Below are 27,532 nucleotides of genomic sequence, written 5' to 3'. Positions count from 1 at the left end.
CTTTCTGGGACAGTCTTTATTAGAGGCATTACGTTTTCACTAAATTGAAACTAGTTTCAGCCATTTTTATATTTTTTTAAATATCTAATACAGAAAGTATGTTGATTGTGATTAAATTCTACTAAAATCAGAATTTGTCAAAATCGATTTGGACGCAAGAAAGATCACATAGATGAGTTTCTATAGATAAGCAATCACTGATTGATTATCTATAGAAACTCAATATACCATTGCGAAACTGACAAACCCCAACTCACTTTCGTATAACCATTCAAGGAATGTTCACTGTGACATACCGAAAGTGATACAACCTCATTCATAATCATAATGTTTATTTCGCTTGATTAACTATAGATAACCGTACCTTATCGCGTCATGAATGACACCCAACATTCGAGTGGCGTAACGCTGCTGAGCTTCTGGAGAAGATGCAAAAGCTTCCGACAGATCACCATCTAGCGCTGGCATATCCGCCGGTTCGGTACAAAGTATTGGAATGTCAAATGCACCCATGATGACGGCAAACCGTCCGAACCTCTTCAACTGATCCTGTAATGCCGAGAACGGAAACAGTTCGATGGGATCGGATCCTAATCTGTGAAGTATTTGGCTTATGGATGAATGATAAATTCGTAACATTTCGTCAAAGTGTTGCTCCCGGAATGCCTCGTCGGTGCAGCAGAATAAGAAATACAGTACGTCTAGAGCGGGTGATACGTACCGGGCAAGTTGCCAGTCTATTAGAACCAATTCATGAGGTAGTGCATTCTGTGAAAATGTTGATTCGGTTGTTAAATTGCTCTTTTCAGTGAATGATTTACCCTCTTACCTTGTATCCGTACATGATGTTGTTGACCCAGCAATCGCCATGGTTCAGCACGGCATACGGCTCTGCGTTTTTCCCGTCCAAACAGCATTCCGCAATTGACAAGTAATTATCTTTTAAGAATTCCATTTTCGATTTCGCTTCATGGTATTCTGCACCTAACAGTGAGATAGCATTATCCAGTGATGCTTCAAACATTGCCACTAACTGCGGGCTGTTACTGACGGATGGAAGCAGCACATCAGGTAGCTTAATTTTCTCAAATACAGCTGGTTGTTGATCTTTCAATGCGAGAGACAGTCCATGGAATCGGGCCAGATGGATCATAAGCGCCCGAGCGTGATCGAAATCTACCGATTTTAGTTTATCCCATGAACGCAATTCCTTCATACTTAAATTCTCCATCAGAATCAGTGATTCTTCTTTGGCAAGATCCAAGTAAGTGGAGTAGCATTTTGGTGTATTGAAAAATCCTTCCGCTTCCGATACGCCTCTGTCTCGTTGAAATTTGTACATAGCCGGAAGAACTTCTCCATACAATATGACCTCCCGTTGGAAAAGTTTCATCGTATTAAACTGATCGCGCCTTACCGGATCCATGGGTGGAATTTTACAGAACAGACTCTCCGTTCGTGCATCTTCCGTAATGACAGCTTGATGTAGTTCACCTACTAAACCATCGCAGCTACTTCCAGCCTCGTACGTGATCGTGTACCGACCCGGAGTGAAGCCTAGTTCCAGGGCTACTTTGTTAACCGTTTCTTCTACGAAGGAGGGAAAATTCAGTTTCGTGTCACTCATTCTGTGTCGCCGTTGCTGTCTTGCATGTGACTAGTAGTGCAGGTTAGTTGAGTTCTGCAAAAAGAAAAAAGTAATGCAGACTTATCTAATCTATTCAATTGCACAGAACTAGAAGAGCTCAGTTTGGGTTGAAGTGATGGCCACTCCTATTGATATCAAGTTGATTGTGTTAAAGCAGTACAAAATAATCGAAAACTTATTCAATCCACCTACTGTTATAAGGATACCTTTCATATTAAGATAGTGATGTTATTTCCGTTCAGTAGTTTTATATACCACTACTTCCGGGACTTCCGGTCTTACAAGCTAGTTGTCGCATATTCGAGCGAAAAGACCTGAAAGAATTCTTTAATGATTTTTTTTTCTTAGTGTCTTCCATAGCCCAGGGTGGCAGGAATCAGAACAAATTGGCTCAAATGTCACGTTCCCCCAATTTTGCATTTGAGCGAGATGTTCAGTAAAAGTGTAACAACTTAGTGTCTCATACAAATTCTATGTTGAACATTCCATTGGAAATTTCGCAAACACCCCACACAGAAAGAAAAGATGAATCTTACACGACATGTAAACCGATAGTACTATAAAACAGACATCAGTTGAAACGAAAATCTGATTTAAAACCATGATTGATGTAAAATTACATCAAAATTCATTTATTTTTCCATTGAACAAGACTGTATATTTACAAACCGCTTCGTTTTGTAATGTAAATTTCCATTCAATTTCCTGCTCCAAATATGTGCATGAAAATAAATGTAAAATCACAAAATATTTTTATCTGTGCATGTCTCGTCCAACGATTTTTAAGAGGGGAGTAAGGGATAAACAGTTTCAGAAAATCGTTTTTTTTTAACATTTTCTTGTAATTTAACATTTCAAAAACTTCATCGACCTGGGATCGATAATTCAGTAGAAGATACCTAAAATATTATTTTTTGGCACTTTTTGAGAAAAAAAAATTAAACCCGTTTTTCTGAAAACCAATTTTTCGAAGTCCGTGAACACGATCCTGCGAAATCTACTGAACCGATTCTTTTCAAACTTGGAACATACTTTCTTGGTATAAAATGCCTCTCCCTACGTTTTTGAATTTTTTTCCATTTTCATATTATGGTAGTTTTTTACCTCAAAATTGGCGGAAAATTTAGCGTAAGATCGCGTTTTTTTCTTAAATATTCCACGAACTGTTTGAAAATCAAAATAATAACTTGAGAACGACGGAGGGGGAACTCATAAATCGTACTTTAAGTAAATTTAAGAACATATTTGATTTTAGGTTTTGGAGAATGCTCTATTACCGTTATATTTTTCAATATTAATATACGGAAATTTAACTAAATATTCTTTGAATGATGCTTTATAATGTAAAAAAGTTTGTGATAGGGCATTGTTTATATTAGGTTTTATGGTTTCCATCACCATCACAGAATCATTTGAGGGTACCGTTCATTGAACAGATGTGTTTCCAAGCGAATTACCGCAATTAAAACAGCGTACACTGAGGTCTCTTTTTACGCGGGGGATACGTACCGCGTAAACAAAAACCACCAGAAAAAACGCGTAATTTCGGAAATCCGCGTAAAAAAACGCAAAACTAAAGAAAAAAATTTTTTTGATGCCAAATGTCTTAGAAATGCATGAAACGTCCAATCTCAAAAAAATTTTTTTTATATCGATTTCGGGAATTAGAGAATTTGAGACCGCATAACTTCGGAAATCAGCGTAGAAAAAATCTTTTTTTAAGTCTCATGTCTTAGAAGATTATACCATATCTTGAAAAAAAATCGTTTAACTTTAAAAATCCGCGTAAAAAAACCGCGTTACTTCGAAAATCCGCGTAAAAAGAAACCGCATAAAAAACCGCGTAAAAAAAGACCCCAGTATATGCCTATATGACAATTTGTTGTACCATGGCCGAAGCCCTGGCAATGGTGCTGTGCCATCATACCGTTTATAATTTTCCCATCGAACTGAGATTTCCACTTTCACTTTCGGAAGGAACTAAGAAAGCTCTGTACAAAATGCTTTGAAACTGCAGGCATAGATTGTGATGTATTTCCTTGTATGAGAAAATATTTATTTATCGGTATTCACAAGACATCTTTCATTTGTTTCACGTTTCGCCGTTGTGTGTGTGTGTGGTCCCATACAAAGTTCCTGAGTTTCATTTGGATCCAATGCGAAAAGCGAAAATTTTCAATTTCATGACTATTTTTCCACAAGCGATAGCGAAACGAGGTGCAAATTTTTATCAAACTTACTGTTAAATTCATCTGGTTGGTAAATCTTGTTAGTTATTGAATATATAAAACTACTTTGGGACTACTAGTCCTCGGTTACCGCTTCCGAAAGCATCGATAATAGTGTATTTCCAAAAACGGAACTCACTTCGATTTCTCAGCAACGGTTAAGCCGATTTTCACGAATCATGATTCAAATTGAAGCTTTCATTGTCCTTCAATATACTGTGCAATTTCATCAAGATCCGACTTCCAGTTCCGAAATTATAGGGCGATGAGTGTCAAAACATTTAAATCGTCATTCAAAATGACGATGCAAAACTAGTACGTGCGGCTTTGCTCCGTTCGCATCGTGCTTTGTTCAAATTTATATAGCGGGCAAGGTTGTCACATTAAAATTTAAAATGTTCAGATGAAAAAATGTAAATTACTACTTCTTTTATTCTATTTGTACCTACTTGTTATTATCACAAGATCATGATAACGAAACTTTTCTATAAAAGTACACTTAGGTTGCTGTTTAATTTCTTAGGTTGCTGTTTAATTTCTTCCGAATCCGACTTCTGGTTCCAGAACTGTAGGGTAAAGTGTGTTTAATCAGTCAGTGCGACGATGCAAAATCAAGAACAATTCTTAATAACATGACATAACTGTTCACATATTGAAAAGGTGGTGTAATGTTAGTTTATACCCAAACAAAATTTCTTATTTTATGCAAGATTGAAAAAAAAATTTCCTCGCTGAATCTTCTAGTGATATATTTGAAAATATAAGTAATATGAGAAAGGCATCATTACACCACTAGGTGGATAAAAAAAGGTTTTTTTTAATGTCCACTGTTCATTGGAGTACAAATCCATGTTACACGGTTAAGATTTAAGGTGATGGTGACTTTTCAGCCCTATTATGTACATTTTTATTATTATTCTTGTATATCGTTTATTTAGATACGACTTTAACCTAATTAATCCCGGGTTGGCGGTTCAATGCATAGAACGCTGGTCTTTCAAGCCAGTTGTCGTATGTTCGAGCCCCGACCTGGAAGGATTCTAAGTGTCAGTAGGATCCATAGTACTAGCCATGCAATGATTCTGTACACTGAGAATCGGCTGCGAAGTCTGTTGAAACAGAAAGGCCAAATTCCACAAAAGGAATGTAATGCCACGACTTTGCTTTTTAACCTAATTATGGTCGTTTGCCGGTTTATTATGTACATGATTTGGCCATCACCATTAGGACATCATTTGCTTCCGAAATTCGGGTTATTTTATAGAGAAAATAATAAACCTACATGTAATGTGAATGGCGCGTGTGACATTACATGCGATTTTCTTCCTCGTAGGTTGAAAAATATATAAATATATAAAATAGGATATAAATATTTATTTACTCTCCGTCTGCATTCCTTCTATGTTATACTTGAAAGTGAGATTGTTATCAGCTGTTAAACTTAGGTGTTTTACTTGATCAAACCATGTCAATTCCAAACGATTCAATTTGATGTCCTGGTTATTGTAGTGATTTCACTTCACATCTGCTTAGCAACTAATACTGAACTGCTAAGTTGCGCTAGCAGTTTAACACAATCTGCTAACACACTGACGATTCGAAGGCAAACTTTAGTGCTGATTGTAAAAAAAGCTACACAAATTGTCCAAACTTTCCAGATCGTTGCTGTTTAAAGTTATAAAAGATTGTACCGACGGAAAATTTTATTTGTTTTTTTTTTGTTTTTGTTTCGATTATAGAGGTTTTAACCTTCAGGTCATTCGCCTCTTCGGGCCAGAAAGACCTTCTGACCCTATGTGCGGGGTTGGGAATCAAGCTCAGGTGGGCTGCGTGAAACCTTTCACGACTTACCCATTAATTTTATTTTTGTTCTTTTCTAATGCTTGTAAAATCAGTATAAATATGCATCTAATTTTTAATATCTTCATCCTCTTTTAAATTTCTATGCGCATGTCAAAACCTATATAATAAAGATAAATTTTTTAGACTGTTGGTTAAAGGTCCAGTGACCAGAAACTTCAATATAGTTAACTTCTTGCCTAGCTCAATAACAAGAATATAGAGGAAATTAAAAACATACTGTTAATTGGAGCCTCGAACATCCCTGGTGTTATATACCATTCAACTCTACTCGACGAAATCAGAAAATGTCTGCGAATGTCTGTGTTTGGGATCTATCTATCCGCTTAAATTTCTTGGAGATGCCGGCTCCGATTCAAAAAATAAAAAAAAAATGAATGAATGGATCTTCAAACCGTTTTGTTGTTCCAAAATTTCGCCTGTTTGGTATACCGCATAGGTTCTCAAACTTTTTAAATCGCTAGATTTGGGGGTGTTTATTTGGAACAATCAAGGAGAGGCGTTTTCTTGCTATTCAGTAAATGAAGGGAAAGCAGGCCTTCCGAATGCTCATGCGTGCAAAAATGCGACAGCGAGAGCGCACCGAAAATGTGTGTGTCGCATATTTATCCTGTGAGCGTGAGCACCGACTCAAAGAGCAAACCAAAAGCAAGTAAGAGACGCGTAGCGGGCACATAGAAACGGGATGTGCTGCTTGAAATTTCAGAGCATCGCATTTTCTTCTGCGCGCGACTCGTGCGCTTTGGTCTCAAGAGACAGCGCACGAGATTTTTTATGAGCGCAGCTTGTGTGCTATGTGAGCCACAGTAAAAGCTGCTGTTATTATTATTTGTTCGTGCCTAGAGCGGTTCGTGCGACTTGTGTCCTATCCTAAAGGAAGAGATGAAGAGGATGAAAATAACGTACAAACCACTCGTAGATCGCATGAAGCGAGCGCGCCGCGCTATCTAATACCGCTGACAGACATGTGATTTCCGTACAATGATTTCTGTACAACGTTGTACGCCTACAACGATGAGGTGACAGACATGTTTTGCGCACAGAATGAATGTAGTGTGAAACGAAAAAACTCAAAATTTAGCTTAATTTCCCAGCTCCGATGATCGATAATATTGAAACCAAAAATTTTTGTGGTTTGAAGATTATTACTAGCAACTAATTTATGACAGATATAATCTTGTCGCTCTGTCTTAGCTATTAAACTATTTGTGTGTAAGTGTTCATTGGATGACAGTATCACTCATATCATTGTTTAAATGTAATTAGTATTAGAGAAAATTAGATGTTCATAATTTTGATGTTCTACCGTAACATTTACTGATAAAAATAAAAAACAAATATAAATATAGAATGGAGGAAATATGAAAGGCTTTTAGAACTAATTTTCGGTACACGAGTACTATTTTTTTTGCAACGACGCTGATTTCTACCAAAATGGTGATGAATCACTTAATTTTGTTTGTAAATCTTACCGACTTTTGCCAAATCTGAATGAATTTCAAGGTGTTCAGTCATAATTCCTTTTTCACCCGCATATTCAGGATAAAAATAAGAGCGCATAAACTATTAAGATTGAGTCTCAAAATAGTAAATAAATCTAAGATATTATGTAACCATCAGAAACGGCATGGCACACACATATTTCAGAAAAATTCTGTCAACGTAACAGTTTATTCATCACGAAATTTTCATAAAAAGGATTATGTTCATCATAAAACTGAATTTAAAACCTTCTCGAATTTTAAATCATTCCGAAATAGATTTGACATAGGTTTGATGCTATTATATAACAGCAAAGTGCTACAGAAATCTCATGAAAAACGGTCTACTACACTGGAATATAATCTGATAATGGTTTTATTAGGATTTTGAGAAGTTTAAAGTTGTTATGCTATATTTATGAAGTAACACTGAAAACTATTACAAGTATTTCTTGAATTGAATATGTAACTTGGTATGTTTTCTGCTTCAAATTACTCACACTGAAAAACATGATTCGATGTTCTCTCTATTCATACCCCAAAATAAGACTCTTTCTAAACAATTTAAAAACAAGTTTTCTTTCCATCGAACGGCATTCAACCCGATGACACAAGACGAAGTAATAAGAAGATTTAGAGTTTCCAGAAGTGAATATAGGGGACCAATGTTATAAATGGAATTTCGATAGGTCATCAAGAAACAGGATGATTACACAATTGGTTTATTCATGTATTGGATATTTATCGTTTATTATTACCACATGTGCATTCAACATATGAATCATTATGTTTTTAAGCCCATTTCAACAATAATCTTACTTGTTATTGAATAGAAAACAATTACTCAATAGTGCTGATTTTTTGTACAAATATGAATAAATTGTTTTCTCTATTTGTATTTCAAAACTTCACCTAATTAATGAATATTTCTTGGCTTGACTGCTTTTTGAAAATATGCTACAAAGTATATAAGTTTTATGCTGCTTTTAGCATTTCACCGAGATTTTTTTTTTCAAAATATGACGATGATTGTTTATTATTTGATGAGCAGAAGAAGGAAATAGTGTTTCATGAGTTCACCATCGCTCGCCAATGGCGCTGGTAGCAGTAAACAGTGATGTGATTTTGCGCTGTACAACGATGAATGACCGTAGTACGGAAATCACCGTTGTATCATGATGCTCGCGTGATACCACCGTGATTCAGGGTGACAGACATGTGATTTCATGGTGTACAGTGATACCGATATCACATGTCTGTCATAAGCATAATGCGACGAAAGCGCTTGAGCCTCGCTCTTGGCAGAATGCGATGAGACTTTACAACGAAGCGTGCATCAGTTTCTGGTGCGGTACGTAAATGTGCCAAAGAGTTCTCTTGAGAGCGGCAAAAGTACGTCGCATGCGCGTGGTTGTCTTATGCTTATGACAGACATGTGATTTCGAAATCACTGTACACCGTGAAATCACATGTCTGTCACCCTAAATCACGGTGGTATCACGCGAGCATCATGATACAACGGTGATTTCCGTACTACGGTCGTTTATCGTTGTACTGTGCAAAATCACATCACTGTTTACTGCTACCAGCGCCATTGACGAGCGATGGTGAACTCAAGAAACAATATTTCCTTCTTCAGAGTATCAAATAATAAACAACATTTGTTTTATTTTGAAAAAAAATCTCTGTAAAATGCTAACCAGTAGCATAAAACTTATACACTTTATCAACGTTGTAGCTTATTTTCAAAAAGCAGTCAAACCAAGAAATGTTCATAAATACAAATAAGGAAAACAATATATTCATATTTGTACATAAAATCAGCACTATTGAGTTATTGTTTTCTATTCAATAACATGTAAATTTATTGTTGAAATTGATTTAGAACACATAATGATTCATATTTTGAATGCACATGTGGTAATAATAAACTATAAATATACACAACATCAATAAACCAATTGTATAGTCACAACTTTAAACTCCTCAAAATCCTGATAAAACCATTATGAGATTATATTCCAACCTAGTAGACCATTTTTCATAAGCGTTACGAAGTAAAACAAAGCTTCAAACCTATGTCAAATGATTCGGAATGATTTCAAACTCAAGAAGGTTTTAAAATCAGCTTTATGATAATCCTTTTTAGGAAAATTTCGTAATGAATAAAATGTTTCGTTGAAAGCATTTTTTTGAATATGTGTGTGCCATGCCGTTTTTATTGATTACATAATAACAATATCTTAGATTTATTTACTATTTTGAGGCTCTATGTTAAAAGTTTATGCGCTCTTATTTTTATTGTAAATATGCGGGTAAAAAAGGAATTATAACTGAACAACTTGAAATTTTTGCGGATTTTGCAAAAGTCGGTATGATTTACAAACAAACAAACACCTTTTCGGTACAAATCAGCTTCGTTGCATAAAAAAAGTGTTCCGAAAATTAGTTCTGAAAGCCTTTCATACTTCCTCCATTTTCTATTTTTATTTGGTTTTACGGTAGAACATCAAAATTGTGAACATCAAATTTTCCCTAATGCTAATTACATTTAAATAGTGAAGGTAAAAATCATGTATCCCAGAACAAACGTGTCAAAAATGTACCTTAAAACCATAAAATTTGATATGGGTGAAATTGTCATCCCAAGAACGCTCATACACAAAATTAGTTTAAATTCAGAGAGGCATTGATTATATCTGTCATAAATCAGTTACTAGCAATACACTTCAAACCACAAAAATTATTGGTTTCGATATTATCGGTCATCGGAGCTGGGAAATTAAGCAATGTTTTGAGTTGCTTCGTTTCACTGTATATTCATTCTATGCGCAAAACATGTCTGTCACCTCATCGTTGTACGCGTACAGCGTTGCACAGAAATCATTGTACGAGTATCACATGTCTGTCAGCGGTATTATACCGCTGACAGACATGTGATTTCCGTACAATGATTTCTGTACAACGTTGTACGCGTACAACGATGAGGTGACAGACATGTTTTGCGCACAGAATGAATGTACTGTGAAACGAAAAAACTCAAAATTTAGCTTAATTTCCCAGCTCCGATGATCGATAATATAGAAACCAAAAATTTTTGTGGTTTGAAGATTATTACTAGCAACTAATTTATGACAGATATAATGTTGTCTCTCTGTCTTAGCTATTAAACTATTTGTGTGTGATTGTTCATTGGATGACAGTATCACTCATATCAAATTTTATGATTTTAAGGTACATTTTTGACACGTTTGTGCTGGGATACAGGATTTGTTCCTTCATTGTTTAAATGTAATTAGAATTAGAGAAAATGATATGTTCATAATTTTGTTGTTCTACCGTAACATTCACTGATAAAAATAAAAAAAAAATATAAATATAGAATGGAGGAAATATGAAAGGCTTTTAGAACTAATTTTCGGAACACGAGCACTATTTTTTGCAACGACGCTGATTTCTACCAAAATGGTGATGAATCACTAAATTTTGTTTGTAAATCTTATCCACTTTTGCCAAATCCGCATATATTTCAAGGTGTTCAGTCATAATTCCTTTTTCACCCGCATATTCACGATAAAAATAAGAGCTCATAAACTATTAAGATTGAGTCTCAAAATAGTAAATAAATATAAGATATTATTAGTATGTAATCATCAGAAACGGCATTCACATATTTCAGAAAATTCTGTCAACGTAACAGTTTATTCATCACGAAATTTTCATAAAAGGGATTATGTTTATCATAAAACTGAATTTAAAACATTGAATTTTAAATCATTCCGAAATAGATTTGACATAGGTTTGATGCTATTATATAATAGCAAAGTGCTTCAGAAATCGTATGAAAAACGGTCTACTACACTGGAACATAATATGTTAATCGTTTTATTAGTATTTTGAGAAGTTTAAAGTTGTTATGCTACACGGAAAGACCGAAATTAGCATTTTGGCGAAAAAATTAGTTGATTTTCTGATTTTAGTTAGTTATTTTTTGAGACAACTAAAAAAATCTTACTTTTGCTAATTTAGATTTCTTAATTCTAATTCTCTTAATAATAATAAAATATTTGTTGAAATGGCTATTTTTTTAGTTGAATTCACCAATCAAACGTGCTGTCATTTCTTAGCTAAGGCACGCTTCATATCCATTCAACTAATTTTTTAGTTGAATTAGAGAATTAAAATGTTGTTTTCAACCAACAAAAATGGTTGAATTGGTTTCTGCAATTAGCAGCTATATGGCGCTCGTTAACACCGTAATGACTACTAGCCACTAGATGGCACACTACTACCGAAAAAAATTTCAGTCGCGGTTATCTTTTCTATATTTGCAGGTATAAATACGATGTTGTATTGGAGAAAAAGACATAAGCGAAACAGAAACTTCTTTTTGAAAATTTTACTTCTAAATCGCTGTTTTCTTCATTCGACTTCGCAAAATCGACTCTCTCACTGAAAACTTTAAGCACTCGGAAAACAAAAACCGAATACAAGTAGTACACCGGACTGCGTAGCCCGGAATGAGAAGATACAAAAAAACATCATTTGACGTGTACAGTTAGAGTGCAACATTCGAAACTCACTTCACTGTTTCGCGTAAAAACATTATTACCCACAATCGCTTTAACTGCGCACAAATTCTGAATAAATACACTCTCCACTAACAGTTTACGTCATTTTTACATATCGGTTTAGAAAATTATATAGGGATATATCGTAACACATGCGAAAAACATCTAAACAATTTGCGAGCAGTTTCAACAAGTCTGTCCCTTTTAGCTTTTTGATGGATTGTTTTGCTTTGACACTGCTGTCCTTCAGTAATGACGGTGATAGATAAATAGAATCAAAGTTTCTGATTTTGATAACGAAATTAGTTGTCAATGAGAATTTCGTGTTGGATTGAAATATTGCTGGTTTGTGTCCAGAATATTCGCCAACTAAACACTTTCTCTAAAAATAAGAGTTTTTTTCAGCACAGTAAATTCTAAATTTTAACTAATTTTATAGTTATTTTGGAAATTTTGTTGTTAAAATCAACTAATTCAAAAACAGTAATACGAATTAGGCGCAGAGCTAATTTCGGTGGTTCCGTGTATATTTATGAAGTAACACTGAAAACTATTACAAGTATTTCTTAAATTGAATATGTAACTTGGTACGTGTTCTGCTTCAATTTACTCACACTGAAAGACATGATTCGCTGTTCTCTCTATTCATACCCAAAATAAGACTCTTTCTAAACAATTTAAAAACAAGTTTTTTTTTCATCGAACGGCATTCAACCCGATAACACAAGACGAAGTAATAAGAAGATTTAGAGTTTCCAGAAGTGAATATAGGGGACCAATGTTATAAATGGAATTTCGATACGTCATCAATAAACAGGATGATTACACAATTGGTTTATTCATGTATTGGATATTTATCGTTTATTATTACCACATGTGCATTCAAAATATGAATCATTATGTTTTTAAATCAATTTCAACAATAATCTTACTTGTTATTGAATAGAAAACAATTACTCAATAGTGCCTATTTTTTGTACAAATATGAATAAATTGTTTTCCTTATTTGTATTTCAAAACTTCACCAAATTAATGAATATTTCTTGATTTGACTGCTTTTTGAAAATATGCTACAAATATATAAGTTTTATGCTGCTTGTTAGCATTTTACCGAGATTTTTTTCAAATTATGACGATGGTTGTTTATTATTTGATGCTCAGAATAAGGAAATATTGTTTCATGAGTTCACCATCGCTCGCCATTGGCGCTGGTAGCAGTAAACAGTGATGTGATTTTGCGCAGTACAACGATGAATGACCGTAGTACGGAAATCACCGTTGTATCATGATGCTCGCGTGATACCACCGTGATTCAGGGTGACAGACATGTGATTTCATGGTGTACAGTGATACCGATATCACATGTCTGTCATAAGCATTATGAGAATGAGAATTTATTTGTCTCAGCGCAAAATAAAGAGCGCGCGTGCATAAGGCCTGAGGGAAAGCAGTGGTTCGCTCCTGTCCATTGGTTCGGTGGTACTATTGTTGGCGGAATCGTCGCTACTTTTAGCCAAGGCGTTGTTAGCTGTAGTTAGCGTACCTTGTTCTTCGTGGGATGCTGATGATTTCGTCGAGGAGAATGTTTCATTGTTGTTCACGGTTGCCACAGATGTCACAGGGGTTGGTGTGAAGGAATTCACTCTGTTACTTAAGTAAACTTTCAAGTTCTTAGTGGCTTTTGTTCAGTTGGTTCACTCATTTCGAATTGTTCTATTGTTCGCTACACAATTGTACTTGGTTTCTGCCGTAAGCGATTTCGTTTTATCGACTGACTTGGATCTCATCCAAGTGAAAGCAAACTGAAGTAAAACGCTTATTACACTTGAATCTACTGCTACTAGAAACTAAGAATTCCTCTGCATTCCCACATATACCGAAAGGAGGGAATTGTTGGTTAGTAAATTTTCGAATATCTTGTGTTTTTGCTCTGGGTAGCTGACTACCAAAAATGCGTTGAAATTTATTCGTGTTTTGTATTGATATGTATTATCTGAAAAAATACGATGCTTGAAACGTCAACTTTCTGATACTTGTAAAACTACGGACAGCCGTCTATCCGAAGTGCCGCAACTAATTTATTCATGTAATCATTCGTGTTCATTTTTCAAATAAATAACCGTAATACTAGTAAGATATCACTCGATTACCATTAATCAAACAACCACTCAATACGCTTTTCGAAGCTTTGACGATATCCATTTCCTAACCAAAACAATAATATATGGATATTCCTCGCAGTTCAACTTTATTCACCTAGGTTCTAGTGAAATATGACACGATAACAGACTGCAGGTGTCTAGCTTAAAAACATTTAAAAAAATTTACATCTCTATATTCATTTACACTCACAATTGAAACCATGTAAAGACAAGTCATACTTTTCAGTTGATTTAGCTGAATTTTACATCGAAACGGACGCAGAATTTATTTTTACATGTTAGAAGATGTAATGTTGTGTCATCACCGAAGAAATTACAGCATGTTTGAATTTACGTTAAGGGGTTACACCACTGTAGAAAAAAAAAGAGAAGGACTTTTGTGGGGCATTATTTTGGGATCCAAAAAATAGAGTAATCTTTTTAATATGTATATTTAAGTACAAAAAAATGATCAGTTTTTAAAATTGAAAAACAAAATGGCGGCTTGGCGGCATTTCCGCGAAAGTGCTGCATTTTGACGACCGGAAATTCAGTTTCCGCAATTTTCGATCTAGAACAAAAAACAAAACATTTTCTAATTTCATATTACAGTGTTCATAGAGGTTAGTAGGGTTTGTATAATTCATTGATTTTCTGTAAAATGGCAGCCCTTTGAAAATCACACCGCATTTTTTCATCACAAAATTGTTCATAAAAAATCTATTCACAATTTTCAAAAATCCCTACGTACCTCGGTGGAGATAACTATTTAGAAAATTCTGTAAAATTTTTGAATCGATTGGTCAAGATTTATTTGACTTATGTTTCCGGCCAGCTCAAAAAACGTGGTTCTGAGATAAACGCGTTTAAAGTTTTTGGTGCTGTAAGATCGTATCTCATACTCGAAATTAAGACGTCTAGAAATTTTTCCCGCTTTTCATCCCTTGGAATATTATTTTAAAGATCATACATGACCTTTTGCAATGAAAAAAAATTAGATTTTTCGAAAATTGTACAGGGGTGTAACCCCTTAAGCGTAAATTTCATTATTTTTAAGAGTGTAGTTTTTCGATTAACCAGAGAGAAAAAACGATCCTTATTGATTGTTGAATTTACAATCTGAAGGATTCATCTAATTTAGTCTAACACGATGTTTTATATTATAAAACACCAGTCAATTAATAATTTCCTACTCGAAGTTCAAATCTGAGAACGTCGACAATGGTGTGCAGATGGCGCTTTGGTCGATCGAAATCGCTTACTTTTGGGAGGTAAATTATCAGTAATGGACACTTGCAAATTTTAAAGTTTCGCGCACGAAATTATATAAGCAATAATGCTTTCGACATTTTTAACCTATAGGCATGGCATAGTCCAAGCATAATACAATTCGAAGCAATAGAACATATTACAACAAATGAATATTCTATACAAAGTGCTTCAATAGTTAACAATAAAACCGCACTAGATAAACTCAGTTCACTAAAACATCGGTCAAACAAATGCGAGTGATGTTTAGAAAACATCACTGCGACAACGCGCACGCCTGCTACGATCGCACTCTCAGTTAACTTTGCTGCTTCCAATTGAAGAATCCAACCAACTCTTTTGCGATCGCAGCGCTGCCCGAGTGGCGAGCTTTGAACTAAGCGATGGTGATAATTTTCAGATTTTGCTTAAAGATTCGAACAAAATGCAGGGTTTTTATTATTTTTTCTTATAAATCGAATACAAACATACAAAAACGTGTGGAAATTTGGTAAAAAAATCGATCATTAATGATTCAGTAACTTTCCGTGGTATGTTTGATTGATATTTATGGAGAAATCGTAACATGAAATACCAAATTCGAAGAAGTGAGGTTGGGTACTGTTTTCATATCGGGGATATTCTTTGTTTTTTGGGTTGGATTTTGAGATTAATTAATAAATTATGATCAAAAGTTTTATGACTAGTCTATTTATTCATGTTTTATAATCTAAATCAAATCTGTATGTGAACTGAAAATTTCAAATTTCATCCTAGATTGTCAAGAGTATAGGACATTTTGAAATCATATGTTTGATGACAACACGTGAATAATCGTTTTTCTTACCCATATTTGTAAGATTTTGCAATCTGCATTCCTTCAAACTCAAGTAAAAAATCGTCCAAAATTTTTCTAAATACATGGGATATGTCAAAACAATCACCATAACGCTATCTGGTGGTGACCACGCTGATTGGATTGTTCAATTGAAGAAAACTACAACAGAAGGTAAGGGCAGAGATGTCTATCTCCTCTGTGTGACGAAGAGCAAGCAAAATTTCTCCCCTCGCACTGACAACTTCAACGAGAGCTCTTCTCTTTCACATTTATACACCACTGTTGTGTAATACTTATGACAGACATGTGATTTCGGAATCACTGTACACCGTGAAATCACATGTCTGTCACCCTAAATCACGGTGGTATCACGCGAGCATTATGATACAACGGTGATATCCGTACTACGGTCATTTATCGTTGTACTGTGCAAAATCACATCACTGTTTACTGCTATCAGCGCCATTGACGAGCGATGGTGAACTCACGAAACAATATTTCCTTCTTCAGAGTATCAAATAATAAACAACCTTTGTTTTATTTTGAAAAAATCTATGAAAAATGTTAACCAGCAGTATAAAACTTATCATTTTATCAACGTTGTAGCTTATTTTCAAAAAGCAGTCAAACCAAGAAACGATCATAAATTTGGTGAAGTTTTTGAATACAAATAAAGAAAACAATATTTGTACATAAAATCAGCACTATTGAGTTATTGTTTTCTATTCAATAACAAGTAAATTTATTGTTGAAATGCATTTAGAACACATAATGATTCATATTTTGAATGCACATGTGGTAATAATTAACGATAAATATCCAATACATCAATAAACTAATTGTGTTGTCACAACTTTAAACTACCCAAAATCATAATAAACCCATTATGAGATTATATTCCAGCCTAGTAGACCATTTTACATAAGCATTATGAAGCAAAATGAAGCATCAATCCTATGTCAAATCTATTTAGGAATGATTTCAAATTCAAGAAGGTTTTAAAATCAGCTTTATGAAAACCATAATCCTTTTTATAAAAATTTAGTAGTGAATAAACTGTTTCGTTGAAATCATTTTTTTGGAATATGCATGTGCCATGCCGTTTTTATTGGTTACATACTGAGAATATCTCAGATTTATTTACTATTTTGAGGCTAAATGTTAAAAGTATATGAGCTCTTTTTTTCATTGTGAATATGCGGGTAAATAAGGAATTATTACTGAACAACTTGAAATTTTTGCGGATTTTGCAAAGTCGGCATGATTTACAAACAAAATTTGGTGATTCATCACCTTTTTGGTAGAAATCAGCTTCATTGCATACAAAATAGTGCTAGTGGTCCGAAATTTAGTTCTAAGAGTCTTTCATACTTCCTCCTTTTTTTTTAATGTTAGTGAATGTTTCGGTAGAACATCAAAATTATGGACTTCAAGTTTTCCCTAATGCTATTTACATTTAAATAATGAAGGTAAAAATCCTGTATCCCAGAAACAACCTTGTCTAAATGTACCTTAAAATTTGATATGAGTAAAACTGTCATCCGAAGAACACTCACACACAAAATTAGTTTAATAATTCAGAGAGGCATTGATAAAATCTGTTATAAATTAGTTACTACGAATACACAACAATTTTTGGTTTCTATATTATCGATCATCGGAGCTGGGGAATCAAGCTAAGTTTGAGTTGTTTCGTTCCACTGTATATTCTTTCTAGGCGCAAAACATGTCTGTCACCCCATCGTTGTACGCGTACAGCGTTGTACAGAAATCATTGTACGGAAATCACATGTCTGTCAGCGGTATAAAGTGTGCACGCATCATGAGTGCGTTTGTTTATTTCCTTTTACCTCTTCCACTGAATCGCACCAAAGTGCTAGAGCATTAGCTAATAAATTCTCTGAGGTGGAGGTACTTTCACAGAGCTGGAGGTACTTTCACAGAGGTGTACACGCCGGTGAGCACTCTGCTGTATGGTTTTCGTAGATGAAGCGTGGACACGCAAAATCAGCAAAATAAAACAATTTATCGTAAAATTTTCGGTTTTCCTTGCAAATTTTTCATAGCAAGGCCAGATCTACTCTATTAATTGAAGTTCACAGAAGTGTTCGCTCATCATCACGCGCCAGTGGTCACTTGGGTGTTTTAGACGAGAGCGCGTGTGAGCGATTCATGCGAAGAGAATGTGTTTCACTCGCGCTAGCTGCTTTAACCACAAGCACACACTCAAATGCTGTCTATTCGACACTGAGAAGAAGTGCGCTTTCCTCTTTGTGCGGTGCTTCGTTTTTTGCATCCTCGGTGTGGCAAAAATCTGACTCTAGCGTATATCACTCTGGTGAAATGCCATCTCTGGGTAAGGGCATATTCAGTAGTGTTCTAGTTCTAGATGCATTATTTATGTCAGTTACAAAATTTAAATCTGAATTTTATAACAAGAAAAACTGGCAGCCCCAGCTGTGTTTTACTCGTGTTTATACAAAAAATAGAACAGCATCGTAGACCAGTTTTAAATTTGACAGAAGCACTATTCGAATAAATAAAACTAGAACTGTTTGCTGGGGATACATTTGTTCCAGTTTCTGCTCTATTATAGATCTTCCATATAGAACGTCTAGCTGCTGAATTTACTCTAATGATTTTGGGGGCTTTAACCCATCTATTTCAACTTTTGATTATTTATCGTTTTCATTTTCCACACTGCTGCTGTCATGATCACACTCATATTGGAATCACCAAAACAGTTGAAAAATGAAAAATATCGACAGTACCACGACAAAAGGGCCTAACTGCAAATGGGAGCCTCTCTTTGTTTACTTTCTCTTTCGATTATTACGGAGCCATTACAACAACTTCTTGAGCGTCTCCAATATAAATCGAAAGCTTGTAGTTTTAACTTGAAAGTTTTGCGAAGAGTAAGGCGTCAAATAAAAAAACAATCCGGTAAAACGTGAAAGAAAAAGTAAACAAAGAGAAACTGTCATTTGCAGTTACGCGCTTTTGTTGTGGGACTGTCGACATGTTTTTCAAACGGAACAATAATTTGCGAATTCGTTAGGAGTGACAAGCTTCTTCGCATTGACTTCAAAGCGTGGAAATTTACCGAAAGTAAAGAAATTTGGTTACCGTATGAAACAGTTCTTGCATCTAATTGTAACTGAGTATGAAAAGTGGATCTGTTACGAAAACTCTAACCGAAGAAATACCTGTTCAAGAAACAGCTAAGCGTTGTTATAGATGGTCGGATTTTGTGTATTTGTTCCCGATGGGTATTTGTCGGGTTCGGGTCGGGTACGGGTGCCGATATTTTTCATTTTCAACGGGTACGAGTCAGGTTCAGATTAAAAAATTGGTTGGGTTTCGGAACTTTTTTCGGGTTCGGGTCGGGTATGGGTAAAGACTTTTATTTTTTTATCGGGTACGGATCGGATTCAAGTTAGTAAGAAAAATTATTCTCGGGTACTGGTAAAAGTTTTTTTATTTTCGATCGGGTACAAATCGGGTTCGAGTTTGAAAGAATGTTTTCCCGACCATCTCTAAGCGATCTGTTGTTTAGTCTGCATGACCAACATTTCATTTCCTACAAGAAAAACACCAAATGTGGTGTTTGAAAAAAGAGTAGAAGTTATTTCGTCATTGAATCCCTTTGCTGTCAAAATACTAGCGAATACTTTTAAATTAATAATTTAAATTATGAAACATCTTCCGCTGAGAATATATTCATATTCTTTCTGTTTTGTAAACCTTTCGCTTTCTGAAACTAATGGAGTTCAGTTTTTTTTTGTTTGACAATTTATTACATAATATTTTGTTCGTCGAAAAATATTTAAAATCCTAAACCTTCGATTGATAAGATAGCTGTTTAATTATGCTTCATCCGGTATCGACTGTCTACAAATATCCATACTTTATCGCATCCCTTATCACTCCACCCATGCGGTCAGCGTACCGCTGCTGGGCGTCCGCAGAAGCAGTAAACGCAACCGCTGCATCGCCATGGCTTTGAACATCGGTAGGATCGGTGCAAAGAATTGGAACATCCACTGCCGTCAAAATGATTGCGAACTTTCCGAACGTTTTCAACTGTCTCAATAATGCCGTGAATGGAAATACATCAACTGCTTCACTTCCCAGTTCCTCTAGCAGGTCCTTCAAAGCTGTGTGGTAGATTCGAACCATTTCATCGTAGTGCTTTTCGCGAAAGCTTGAATCGGTACAGCAGAACAAAAAGTATAGCAAATCCAGTGCCGGTGATCCATAGCGTGCCAGTTGCCAGTCTAAAAGAACCACCTCTCCAGGAACGCCATCCTAGAAGACTTTCACTAGTAGAAAAAATTGTTTTTTTATCGTTGCTAATCATTGCTCACCTGGTACCGGAACAGAAGATTATTAACCCAACAATCGCCATGATTCAGCACAGCATACGGTTCTGCCCGTTCTACATCCAAACATGACTGTAGAACACCGAAGAAATCGTTCCTTAGTCCGTTCATTTTCCAGCAAGCTTTTTCATCTGCCGTATCTAGAATCGAAATTGCAGCGTCCAAAGCAGTTGCAAACATTCCCATCAACTGTTCGTTCTCACGCATTGCCGGCAGCATTTCATCAGGAACTTTGCAAGCCTCGAATAAATCTGGTCGCTGGTCCTTCATCGCAAATGACAGAGCATGGAATCGTCCCAACTGAATCATCAGGAGCCGAGCATGTTCATAGTTGATTGACTCCAGCTTGTTCCACATGGCAAAATCTCGGTCGCGTAAGTCTTCCATCAAAATCAATGCTTCTTCGCCACCTGCATCAAAACGGGTCAGAAAACACCTCGGAACATTGAAAAATCCAGTGTTCAGATCCTCAGTTACGCCTTTTTGCCGTTGAAATTCGAACATAGTCGGTAGCAGGTTGGCATATAAATCAATTTCCCTTGCGAATAGATTGACAGAGTTGAACTGCAATCTCCGAACTGGATCCAGAGGAGGAATCTTGCAGAGTAAATGCAACTCTCGACTTCCTTCCAGTATGGTAGCTTTATGAATTTCGCCAATCAATCCGGCGCAATCCGAATTCCTGTCAAGCACTACCGCAAATTCGTCAGGAGTGAATCCTTCTTGAGGAGCAATGCTAGCTACACATTCTTCGACAAAAGCGGGGACTACCGTATAGTTCGTATTCACAATTGGAACTTCCTCTTTCAGTACGAAAGATCCATCGTTTCCGGTGTTCGTTACGATCGGAACCTCTTCCTTCAGCACAAAGGACCCATCCCCGTGTTCCGTGCTGACAATCGGTGCTTCTTCGGTTAGTACGAATGATCCCGTAGCCGATGGAACGTTACTGTGATGGACGAGTTCAAATGAACCACTAGTAGCATCCGGAGTATCCCACTCCGGCTGATGAACTTCCGATGAAACCATCGAAGTAGGCTCCATCGCCATTATGGGAGTTGGACTTATTTCAGACATCGTTCAACCAGAAGCTTACTGACAAATGGCACGGTTATCACACGACTGAAATCTGACTGCTGCGCGAAGTAACTTCTCAAATCTTAATCTACGATAATACCATGATTTCGGTATCTTATCGTAAGCGAATCTCATTTACGTCGATAGCAATCGGCCAAATTCTTGACGAATGCAATTTCCATGAAATTCGATTGTTTATCTTCTCTAATGTAACGACAACACAAACAAAAAACTGATACAATCTGATAGTGATTCCCATTTATGAAATAAAATGGTTTTTCCTCGCTAACACAGATCATAACATTTTACCGTAGTTTTCATTAAAAGCGAAAGCCTGTTTCGAGTCTTTTTTCTGCTAATCGGATAGGGCCTTAAGTACTGTATCATTAGTATTATTAAGTATATTAGTTTTATTGTATATTAAAAGCCTTAGCTAGAGTGAGTTGTCGATTGTCCTGTGCAATATATTCGCATAAATAATAAAATGATTGTGATTGTTCTAACTATGAACTTAGAACAACACAACAATGGTTATAGTTAGTGTGTACGTTTTTGCTTTAAATTTACAAGGAGAATTTCTTGTCGTGATTCACATATTTTCTTATTTTGATGGCACGGAAAAGGGCCGTTTCCCACATTCATCACAGGAATAGCTCGTTAGTAAATGCCCTAATAATATTATCATGTGTTTATTGCTCTGGGTAGGAGGCTACCGAGAATGCATTAAGGGTAGGGGTAGGGTAAGGGATCAGGTTTTTTTTTTTCAAAACTATCATTCAACAAAATAAATTCAAACGTTTTACATTTTGTATTTTTTCGTGAAAAAATATCGAGAAAGTAGTCGGTGAAAAGGTATTTTTGAGAATGCTTCTTAAAAATCATGATTTGCAGTGTCTACTGTATCCCAGCGCAGACTAATCAGAAGTTAATTATTGGTGGTTGTGTAAAGTTAAAACTACCGTTTTACACGAAAAAATCCGCCATTGTGTAGCTGTAAAACCTCCCCAAACAGCGAAAATGAAAACGTTTGAGTATGATATTTTACATGTAGAAAGTGTGTGCAGAATTTGAAAAAAAAATGGGACAGTAGTTTTTGAATGACGATGGACACGGACTTTCAAAACCTGCTTAAAATTTTTATCTATAAAATCGGAGGAAACAATTTATTACTCTAGCGACCCCATAGGGTCTAAAATATTCAAAAAATCATATATTTTCTTTTGTATTTTGTTATATTGAAACATTTCAAGAATGTTTTGTGAAGTTTCAAAGTCAAAAAAAGCAGAAATTTTAGGCCTGTGCGCCGAGCTCTTGCCTCTTAGCAGTATGAGATAAGCAAAGATTGTAAATTTCGCAGAATATTCTTGAAATGTTTTACTATAAGAAAAAAACAAAATGATTTTTCAAGAGCTGTCAACCTGTACTATGCTTCTTATAAAGAGGCAGCAATTTCTTCTGGAGACACTCAGATCGATAGATTTCTGCATTTATAATTCTGGTAGTATAAAAATGGTTGACTTCAAACCACATGAACATATTGCTTGCTGTACCAGTACCTTTCGACCGAATTCCTCCACTTGAATCGACCTGTCCGCATCGCACACATCCTCCCATACGACGAGAGTAAAGTATTGAGACCTGTCACATAAAAACGCATGCATCCGGACACTGCGAATACAATTTCCGGACCCTTGTTGCTGCTCGCTTCTTCTGTTCTACACTTTGTTTCGAGATTTTCTGCTTCTTGTAGGTCTTCCGGTGATTTCGCCTCTTGATACGTTGGATCATTTCGACACTCGTTCCTGATTTTTTGGCAAAATCATGTATTGACATTGATTTGTTCTTCATGATTAGAGATACCACTTTCTGGTCCAGTTTCGGGTTGGAAGAACCGGGTTTTCTGCCTCTTCCTGGTAGCTTATCCAAAGAATAGTGTTCCCCAAACTGATTAATGATTGCATGATAAATTCCAAACCGCTTCGCCAATTTTCGCATAGTAATACCCTTCTCACTTAGTCATGTGTCCAGAACCTGTAAATTTTTTGTATTGGATCTCGTTGTCACCCTTTTTCTAGGGGGAGAGGAGCTTCCATTTCCCTCCTGCGAGGATTGAGGGGCAGGTTATTCGTGGTTCGTCTCGTCATCCATTGCCGTGATATTGTTGTTGATTTCGTTGCTAGTTGCTGTAGATGCGCCTTGTTGTACATTGTTTGCAGTTGTTGGTTGGTTGTATGGTAAGCTGTTAACTGCAGCTGGTATACTTTGTTCTATAGGGGATACGTTGCATGGTTTCGTTGAAGGGAATACGTCACTGTTGTTGGTGACTGCCACAGGTGTACTGGGGTTGCTTGAGGTTGGTGTGAAGGAATCACCGTTGTTCTTTGGTGTGGTTGTCTCCTTGTCCAGTTTATTACATGGCTTACCGTAGTGAACAACTTTTTGGCAATATTGACATGTGGCCATCTGATTGTCTTAGGTAACAAGTGATTTGCACGGGATTCTTCTATCCTGACCGAAAGTTACATAAGAAGGTATAGGTCTCATCAAGCGCATGCGTAACAAACGTACGCCATTTAGAATACAGGGGAAAAAGTTCTTCCACTTTTCTTTTTCGATAGAGAGAATCTCTCCGTATTGGGACATAGTTTTGTGAATATAAGGATCGATGACGCTTGGGGGAAGATCATGCACACGCACTTCTATAGCACTATCTTCCATATATACTGGAATGTTGTACTTAATGTTCTCGTGCTCCACATAATGCACATCATTATTGTCTTTTGATAATTGAATTGCATCCAACTCATTTCGAGGTCGTTCTATTGTTCACTACACAATACTGTACTTGGTTTCTTTCGTCCCGAATGTAAGCGGTTTTGTTTTATCGATTGACTTGGATGAGATGTGAAAGCGAACTGGAGCGGAATCTTGACTTTGGCGTTCGAGATGTTGCAAACAATCTGAGAGTACCTTCTACAACTGTGATTCAAGCGAAAAATGATCCGGACTATCGACTCACAATAAAGTGGTGACTACAAATAGTAGCGATAAGCTAAACTAGTCAGTTAGAGTACGTTTGCGGAAGCTGCACATCATGATGCTAACAAAGTTTGGTTGTGTGGTACAGGAAGATGAAACGTACGCCTAGAAAAACTTTCAGAACAGTAAAACCATGCTCCCGTGGACTGAAGTGCGAATAAACATACTTTTTACTTGTCTTTTAGGTGCGATCTGCCATCTAACCATTTAGGGGGAACTCTTTGGAACTTGATTTCATAATGATTAAAAAGATTAAAAAATTAAGAGTGGAGTTTTTTACGTACCTACTTCATACAAAATGATTTATCACTGCTAAACTTTTTTTTATTGATGCACCTGATGTGTTTCACATATTTTACCAAACTCGGCCAAACTACCCTAGCCCTTGAGTTGGTTGGCCGATGTTCCTTTCCGTATTTGATTGTTAATATTTTTTCGCTGATTTCCCCTTCAAATATGAAAAATCGCATATGTGCTCAAGGGTTGTGTCTTCGTGACAGCGGAAACCATTTATCGGAACAGCCCTATCCGAATAAATACAGAAATTCCGAAAGCACAACTCGGCCAACCTACCCCGGTCTCTCCTGCAAAAACATGCTAGAACAATTCGGCTCAGAGACCGCAGAATGTCTGTGTGTATGTGCAGAAATGGATGTTTGTAACAAAAATCTTTTCTCGAAAATGAAATTTATATTTGTTTTCATGAATTTTATATTCATCCAACTTCCGGTTCCGTTTTACAGGATTCAAATATAATTTTACTCGATTTTATCGAAAAAAAAACTGAAATTGGTTTGCACAAAACAAGATTCAAATGAAGAGTCTTAGTTTTAGCGGGATCCAACTTCCGGTTCTGGACTCGAGAATAATATTAAAGAAAAAAATTCAGATCTTATTAGACGATCGTCAAAACATGTCACTACGTTTTTTGTACGTATCGTCTTAGATACATCATTGCATAACAGTTTATGTTGAGCTGTTTGATTAAGAACTCAAAACCAAATAATACTATCATTTAGGTACCTACTAGTAATAATGAGCCAATATACGAAACCCGTAAACTTAAAACCTACAGGGTTAGTATAGATCTTCGTTTTGTTTTCATTTTAATATAATCTTTCACGAGTAAAAAAAAACTACAACACTAATCAGTTCATTCATAACACTAACGAATGGGTCACACAAAGAAATCACAGTCCGCTGCTGATTATGATTGTTTACTATACCTATGCGATTCCGTTCTGCTGTGCCACAATCCTCAATTTCACTCCACACTGAGCGGAATCTTCACTGCTAATCACTATAGCAGATGTGTGAATTGTAAAGAAACTATGCGCGACACGTTTATTGTTTGCCAACCATAAACGAGTTCGCTATCTACCGTCGGTTTCAATGTTCTAAGTGATACTGATCGACTCTATGCACTTGGAGTCTCGCAATCAGGCTCGAAGATGATTATTACACTTGCTTGTGCACAATTACTTGGATTGGATTGCTCAAACTTTCTGCTCCGAAGGAAATGAGTGTTTTTGATTTGAGTTCAGAGTTTTAGGTACGCCCTATCTTGGAAGTGATTTACATTTTTGAAATATTGAATATGACCATCCCTAGTGTAACCAATCTTTTTGCTACGCTCACGATGTTTCAACGTTTGCTTTGTTTCCTTGGTTCGATCTTTTTTCTATTGAAATAACTCAGCATTTCTTTCTAAGGTAAATTATTATTTCTCAGCATTATTCTCGTCGCGGAAAAGTGACTGATTTGTCATTGAGTTTTTTTAAATAGCAGTATGTTCCACAATTGGAAGACTACCTTCACCTCATCTAATAGTTTATGTTTGACCTTTTGGATAAAATTAATAGTACCGAGGAAAACCATTTGCTCGGGTCAATAAACCAATCACGCAAACGATGGACTAGACAATATCGTGTTATCGGTGCCATTTTCTTGGTGACCTATTTTTAATTGAATGATTGTCATCTATACTACCACAAAGAATCATGTCGAATCAACGCATCGAGAGACATTGTGAATTATCAGGTACTACGCTGAGAGGTTTCCACTTCATGTGAAACAAGAGCCAAATTCAACTCAAATGACGGGGTCGTGGGTTGCTGTAATTCCGCACTAAAGAATACAAGAATGGTAACGAAACACTGTCATAAGATGAAAAACGAAATTAGAGTGTACTCTTATAGCATTTTTGCTTGAAGCTTTTAAAATTCAGCTAAATTAACTGTAACGTTAAATATATGACTTATCTTTACATGCAGAAGTGAATTACGACGCTCCCGTAAGACGTAAATTTATACGATTTTTTATAAAAGGTGGCTTTGACCAGAACTGCTGTCAAATGTATAGATTTGACAACAGTTAGGGTTGGAACTGGGTTAGATTTGGCTTCAACACTGAATCAGCATGCTTTGAGAGTTGCTTGGGAATTAGTATTGGGAATTGATACCATTACAACTTAAACAGAACATTCCAAAAGTAATACTTCAGCTGTCCCTATCGCCATTGTTCGCGAGGAAGAATATATAATAGGGAGAAAAGGAAATTTTAATGTTTTACTTACATTAAGGAAAGACGAAGACTCATAATTCTCTAACGTACGGGTCGTGCAGTTGGAGATTTGAGTAGGTATGAGGTGTAGGATTCGTTCTAAGCTAGAAATACGATGGGATAAGATGGATCCAAGAATTGATTGATCGTAATTACATAGGAATGAAGTAAAAATAGAAAAAAATGAGACTACACTACTCTTGGCAAATCGGGAATCCAATCTACATAAGGAGTGTATCGAAAATTAGCTTGTACGAGGTTAAACTTGAGCATAATGAAAACCGGATGAAATTTAAGTTATTCCTTTACGAATTTTCGAACTTTTGATCGAACGCCCTTCATCAAGTTCCGGGTGTTGCATCGCTTTTTTTTGGACGCTTGGGCCCAATTATTTTGAACTCCTACATGTTCCCAGTTGCCTTACCAGTCTTCTTGAAGACCCTCTTCACGATTTCCC

General features: G+C 36.0%; 3 protein-coding genes across 3 annotated transcripts in view; 1 reads left to right on the top strand and 2 right to left on the bottom strand.

Annotated features, from left to right (window-relative positions):
* Positions 1-27,532, top strand: part of LOC131432856 (G-patch domain and KOW motifs-containing protein) — a 91,088-nt gene that overhangs the window by 48,820 nt on the left and 14,736 nt on the right. The gene's annotated exons all lie outside the window — the stretch shown is intronic.
* LOC131432859 (uncharacterized) lies at positions 316-25,908 on the bottom strand. The gene is made up of 3 exons (XM_058599410.1): positions 25,740-25,908; positions 830-1,681; positions 316-768 (listed from the first exon to the last, which is right to left on the bottom strand). The coding sequence occupies exons 2-3, from the start codon at positions 1,625-1,627 to the stop codon at positions 349-351; spliced, it is 1,218 nt and encodes a 405-aa protein (XP_058455393.1). The 5' UTR covers positions 1,628-1,681; positions 25,740-25,908; the 3' UTR covers positions 316-348.
* On the bottom strand, positions 19,465-22,770 carry LOC131432854 (uncharacterized). The gene is made up of 2 exons (XM_058599404.1): positions 20,383-22,770; positions 19,465-20,323 (listed from the first exon to the last, which is right to left on the bottom strand). The coding sequence occupies exons 1-2, from the start codon at positions 21,472-21,474 to the stop codon at positions 19,907-19,909; spliced, it is 1,509 nt and encodes a 502-aa protein (XP_058455387.1). The 5' UTR covers positions 21,475-22,770; the 3' UTR covers positions 19,465-19,906.

The sequence above is a fragment of the Malaya genurostris genome, chromosome 2 (assembly GCF_030247185.1).
Source record: "Malaya genurostris strain Urasoe2022 chromosome 2, Malgen_1.1, whole genome shotgun sequence".
In the NCBI taxonomy this organism is placed as follows: domain Eukaryota; kingdom Metazoa; phylum Arthropoda; class Insecta; order Diptera; family Culicidae; genus Malaya; species Malaya genurostris.
This window is presented reverse-complemented; position numbering and strand designations above follow the sequence as displayed.